This window comes from Ictidomys tridecemlineatus, chromosome 4, assembly GCF_052094955.1.
Source record: "Ictidomys tridecemlineatus isolate mIctTri1 chromosome 4, mIctTri1.hap1, whole genome shotgun sequence".
Taxonomy (NCBI): domain Eukaryota; kingdom Metazoa; phylum Chordata; class Mammalia; order Rodentia; family Sciuridae; genus Ictidomys; species Ictidomys tridecemlineatus.
In genome coordinates this window covers 72829428-72835762 of record NC_135480.1, presented here as the reverse complement: position 1 = coordinate 72835762, position 6335 = coordinate 72829428, and the positions used below count along the sequence as shown (strand labels likewise).

The 6335-nt window shown below is 41.3% G+C and overlaps 1 protein-coding gene across 1 annotated transcript; it reads left to right on the top strand.

Moving 5' to 3' along the window:
- Ccdc89 (coiled-coil domain containing 89) lies at positions 1 to 1992 on the top strand. Its single transcript, XM_005323275.4, has one exon. It carries the CDS (start codon positions 143 to 145, stop codon positions 1253 to 1255), a length of 1113 nt encoding a protein of 370 aa, XP_005323332.2. The 5' UTR covers positions 1 to 142; the 3' UTR covers positions 1256 to 1992.
- Positions 1993 to 6335: the final 4343 nt, after the last annotated feature.

The window sequence follows — 6335 nt, the reverse complement described above, 5'->3', positions numbered from 1 at the left end:
TTCTGAAGACCTGCCCACCAATTACAGGACTCTTTACTGGAAAAGTCAGCTGGAGTGCCAAGAGTCCCTAGCAACACCCTGCGGCTTTTGAAATCAGAGTGGGAGAGACTGTGTGGTCAGCTGTTAGTGGAGGAAAGCTTCTATGCCTCAGGAAGAGCAGTCACCTGGGATGGACACTCGACCAGATGAAGAACCCTTAGATAAGCAAAATGAAAAACAGAAAAAGGAGGAAGAGGGGATGGAGTTTAAGGAACTGGAAGGGCTGAGGGAAGCCTTGGCAAACCTGAGGGGGCTGTCGGAGGAGGAGAAGGGTGAGAAGGCAATGCTTTGCTCCCGTATCCAAGAGCAGTCCCAGCTCATCTGCATTCTGAAGCGGAGGGCCGATGAGGCCCTGGAACGCTGCCAGATCCTGGAACTGCTTAATTCAGAGCTGGAGGAGAAGAGGATGCAGGAGGCACAAAAGTTGAAAGCCCAAAGTGAGCATGCCCTGAAACTGGAGGACCGTTTCAGGACCTTGGCAGCCAATCACGAGTTGATGATCCGCTTTAAGGATGAATACAAGAGTCAGAACATCAAGCTGAAGGAAGACAATGAGAAGCTGAAACTGGAGAACAGCAATCTCTTCAGCCAGGCTCTGAAGGACAAGGAGGCCAAAGTATTGCAGCTGACCACTAAGAGCGAGGCTCTCACCAAGGAGCTGGAGGCTCTGAAAGAGAAGTGTGCTCAGGATGCCTGCCAGGCACAGGCCCGAGAAAAGGAGCTGTTGGAGCTACAGAGCCAGCAGGACTGCGCCCACAACAAGGAGACAGAGCAGCTGCGCAGCCAGCTGCAGAGCCTCCAGCAGCAGTACCAACAGGCCATTGAACAGATGGCAGAGGCCCAGGAGACACACAGCAGCCTGAGTCAGGAGCTGCAGGACAGGCTGCAGACCATCACTCAAGAGAAAGAGGAGCTTCTGCAGCTGTCCATGGAGAGGGGCAAGGTGCTTCAGAACAAACAGGCAGAGATCCGGCAGCTTGAGGAGAAGTTGGAGGCAGCAGATATGGCTAGGAGGCATGCGCTAGAGCGCTTTGAGCAAGAGGCAGTGGCTGTAGACAGCAACTTGAGAGTCCGGGAACTTCAGCGAAGAATGGATGGGATCCAAAAGGCCTATGATGAACTCAAGCTGCAGTCAGAAGCCTTCAAAAAGCACAGCCTGGATCTTTTAAGCAAGGAGAGAGAACTCAATGCCAAACTCCGCCATCTCTTCCCATAAGGAAGCTTCTGCTGCTTCTTGTCTTCGATTAATAATTTAAATATCTGTGCCTTAATATTATGGCAAGAGCAAAGATGATACTCCATTTATTATACTTTCAAGCACAAAAGGCAATTTAAAGAAAACCCGCTTGACTATAACATTGCTGTTGTTACTACTGTAAAGCTAACACTAATTTTCAGTTCTACCATCTAGAATACACAAGACTTACAGAGTTCCTTCTGTGCCCTTGAAGTCTTCCTAAATTTGCCATCAGTAATTCCCCCATTGCATAACTTATTCATTCTTAATCTCAGATATCTTTATATATCCTGAGATTCCAAATTAGCAGCTCCTATGATTCAAGTGTATCTAAAATGTACAATAAGATGTGCACAGTAACTGTAGATGGGTAGGCTTATTGTCTCACATAGTTAAGATTGCAAGCAAACATATTAGCATAATAGCATGAGTACATTGCAGAGAAAAAAGCTATTTATTTTGCATTAGCTCAGCAAACAAAAATTTAGAAAAGTAATTTAGGCCACCTTTATTATAGTCATTCTATATGAGCAATAAGATTCAAATGAGTTAAATCAATTTTATTTTTCTTAAAGCTTGGATATCATCCCATTTTCTTAGTTTTCTCCTTAATAAAAACAGGATTTGGATGTGCAATAATGCAAATATCAATAGTTTCATTTAATATTGTGTAATATGTTAATAGATAAAAGGCCTTAATTGGGGGTAACAAGTCATAGCAGACCATTAATGACTTATATAGTAACTCATAGGTATTGCTTTCTGTTTCTATTAGTATATTTTCCTGTAATTAACTTTTTCCTCTTTTAAAAAATAACCTAAGGGACTGGGGTTGTGGCTCAGTGGTAGAGCACTTGCCTAGCACATGCAAGGCCCTGGGTTCGATCCTCAGCACCACATAAAAGTAAATAAATAAAGATATTGTGCCCATCTACAACTAAAAAATAAATATTTAAAAAAATAACCTAAGATGAATGCATACATGTATTCTTAGGCATTTTTGTAGGAATACCTCAATTTTGTAAGAAGAGTTACAAAAACACCGTAGTTAGCATTTATATTTATGTAAAGTTCTGAAAATTCTTAAGGGTAATTGTTTAAATATACTTTTTATTTCCTTATTTTCCTAAATTTAGTTATTGATCTATAAACTTTATTATGACTACTTCTCAAAATAGATTATAATATAGTATTTTTCTTGCCCAGTTGATGCTAAGAATACCAGTCTTGCATAATAAATTAGATTTACTCAAAAAATATTAAATGGGGAAATCTTTATCTCCCCACTTCCATTATGTTTGTGAGAAACGTTCTCACCTGTCCAAACCCAGTGCCTTTTAAACAACAAAAAAAGTGCATGCATTTTTTTTAAACCTATGGTATCATACTAAGACTATGCTATTAAATATAAAATTTTCTCATCAAAATAGAAAATCCCTTTTTGCTTCAAAGAACATTCCTCTTATAGTTTACAACAAATCACAATGTGAAAACTAATTTAGATGTGCTTATCATTTATTGAGCCCACACTATCATTTGCTGAAGCAATTCAGATAAATTGTTTTGTTTAATCTTTAGGGGTATTCAAGAAGATAGGTTCATTCCTGTCTCAAAGAGGAGGAACTGGCTTTCAGTAATTTGCTTAAGATGAACTTTTTCACTGAAGGATCTGGGATTTCCAACTGAAATTATTCAGTGTAAGGTTATCTTTCACATGGAAAGATATTGGTTATTGGCATTCTGAGTGAGTAGGACTGAGTATAAGCCGAAAGAAGCATTGCTTGCCTTGGAAGAGCCCCCAAGACTAAGTCTAGGGGCAAAACCCCACAAACCATTGTAGACAATGTGATGTGGCTTTATATGTGGTGCTATGAGGCCACCAGCGGAAACACACTGGGCATCTAGTGCCACCTGGGGATAAGGATTGAGAAGAGAAGGCTGCCAGGGTTGACTAACATGAAGGGTAGTTCTTCAACTAGTAGAATGTCATCAGGAAGGGAAAAGGGACAAGGATTTGAGGCAGCATCATGTGGAAGGCATGGAAATTTTTAAAATGCCAAGAATACTAGGAGAAATTATAAGTAGTTCAGAGGAGGTACAGATACAACTGGAAAAGTAGGTTGAGGCCAGAATATAGGGGTCTTTGAAAGCCAGGCTGGCCCCTTATATAGCTGGGGAGTTTTGCAGGTGGAGGTAAGCAAGGAAGAGAGGAGAGATGCAAGCCAACAAATGGAAACCTCAGACCTAGCCCTCTTCACACCTAGATCAAGCCCCCTTGTGTGTAGGTATGCCATTACCATCCCTCCCTCCCACTGTCGTCTCCTCCTACCCTACCATTTTAGGTGGACAGGTGTTCCTGAAGAAGCCTAGAGGTGGGTAGGTAAGGGGCAGGTGCATGTCCCCTAAGACGTGTAAGCATAAGGGAAAGGACCCTGTTGCTCAAGTCTAAGAACAATACTGCTTGAAGCCACACTAAGTGGAGCTGGGTTGTAACTTAGTGGTAGAGCACTGGCCCAGCATGTGTGAGGCACTGGGTTCAATTCTCAGAACCTCATATAAGTAAATAAAAATGAAGGTCCAGTGACAATTAAAATTTTAAAAAGTCATGCTAAGGAGTTTGTATAAATTGAACTGTATAAAATTGATCCTAAATGGTCATATAGACTTTTGAAAGGAAAGTGGAAAATGAGAAGGTCAAAGCCCAGTACCTTGAGAACAGGAGGGAAGAGTTCACAACATAGACTAAGAACATAAGAGGAATGGACAACTTTCACATGTCAAGTGCTTTTAATTTTATTCCTATGCCACCTTCTCAAGAAAGATTCAATTATTACTATTTTACAGATGAAAAAAAGTGAGACTCAGAGAGGGTGACCTGCCCAAGGCCAAGCAGCTTTGGAGAAGCAGGAGTGAGATTTGAACTAAAGACCTTCCAGCAGGGTTTCATGAGGCCCTCCATGGGGCCTCCACACTGTCACTGTCATGAAATTCTTAATTTTTTAACAAGGGACCCTCACAGTTTTCATTTTGTGATCAGCATTGCCAATTAAGTAGCTGGGATTGCTTTCTGGCTGTAAAACCCATGCTTTTCCCCACTACACAAACTACCTTCTAAATAACCACAAAAACATTTTTTCCTCTGTGCTCTGCTTTGCATTCTACCCTCTTAGCAGTCATCTTGTATTTAATCTGTGACCCGGAACCACACTGGATAAGTAACCAGTTTAGCTGGGCTGTGGAATGCTGCTCTATAAAGTGACGCTTATCACTTGGATAAACTAACAAAATGTAAATCGGTCCCCTTCTCTGTTTAAAAAACAAAGACTGAGTGTGGTGGTTTGGTGGCTCAGGCCTATAATCCCAGCAACTAAAGAAGCTGAAGCAGGAGGCTTGCAAATTCAAAGCCAGACTGGGCAAAAGAAACTCTTTCTCAAAATAAAATCATCGAAAGGGTTGAGGTTGTAGCTCAGTGGTAGACCACCTCTGGGTTCACACCTTAATACTGAAAGAAGAAAAATCTCCTCTCTAAAGCAGACCTATATCTCTGGAGAGTTATTCTGCAATACCCACAAGCAGAATCCTTAAAATGAAAGTCAGCAGAACAAAAATTTTAAAACTAAATACTGCATTCAGTAACTAATGTAATCACTTGAAAGATCTTTAAATTGTACGATTTTAAGTGTGCCTCTTGAGAAACTGGTCTGCTTCCCTAAAAATTGAGAGCTTGAAACAACTATAGGAAAAGTGCACCAACTGATGTTTTCAGAGTACTCATTTTGCTTCAGTTAGTGAAAACAAATTCAAGTTAATATGTTTCTAGTAAAATATTAATAGGAAATTTTATCTGCCCATTTCCATGATGTTTGTGAGAAACGTTCTTACCTGTCCAAACCCAAAGAATGAACTGAGAGACAAAGGTACAGAGAAAGCAAGGCTTTAATTTAATGACAATCTTGCAAGATCGGAGGAGCAGGCATGCCCAGAGCAGTTAAAATCAGTATTTTATCCCCTAGTGTGCAATATCCCTCCCCTAGTTCCTCATTGGCTGAGCACCACGGGATGCACAATGTTCCCGAAGTTTGCTTACATTTTACTGTCTCCTGTTGGGTTATTTGAAGAAATATATTTTAGTTGTTTCCACCTCCCATGGTTCTCCTGTGGCAGGAAAGTTGTCTTGGAGGTGAAGGCATTCTTAAGTTACTATTTTGGGGGTGGGGGTAGTGCTGGGGATTGAACCAAGGGCCTTAGTATATACAAGGTAAGCACTCTATCAACTGAGCTACACCCCCAGCCCAAGTTATGCTTTCTTAACAGAGATTTTTTCTCTGTTGGTCAGACTCCCCCCCACCCATCCTGTTTATCAAAGGGTTGTTCAGGGGCATAGAATTTGGATCTGCCACATCCATAGGCTATGGTGCTACTGTGTGAGATAACTACTTGTAACTTTCCATTCTGCTCTATTTCCTCTCCAGCTGCCTTTCTTACATCCCAATTTTGCATTTAAGGCTAAATACTGTATTCTGAAAATGGACCACTGGACTTTCTATTTCTCACATACTGTAGTTCAACAATTATTTAAAGAGCATGGGCTGAAGAAGTACCAACACAGGTGCCTGCTGTTCTATCCAGCCCTCTTTGACCCAGATTCCTGTGGATTAGCTGTGACTAGGTCAGTGCAGGTATGATTCTCTGCTCCCCATTGCAAAAGAATGAGCAGAAATTTGAAATCCCACCTCTTGGCTCATGAATAAAGAAAAGAGAACCATAGCTCTAACTGCTCTCCTCAAAGCTAATCCTGCCTTGTCTTCCAGTATAAATTAGCTGAATTTGGGTCATCTGGAAATACCTCAGCCAAGGATCTTAATAGGGCATGTGGCCGTGATTAATTAGACCGAATGAGGATGGGATTGAGGCCAGTCTATGCTATGTAATGGAAGGAGATACTTGAGAAAGGCAAGGACTTCCAGTAGAGATGAATAGGGATGAATGCTTGGTAGGCCACCAACAATGTCTGCTGTACTACATCCACTTAGATGGTAGATCCTTATCAAGCATGGTG

Excerpts from the sequence above, each read along its gene's own strand:
- Ccdc89 (XM_005323275.4), top strand. The coding sequence starts at position 143 with ATGCCTCAGGAAGAGCAGTCACCTGGGATGGACACTCGACCAGATGAA.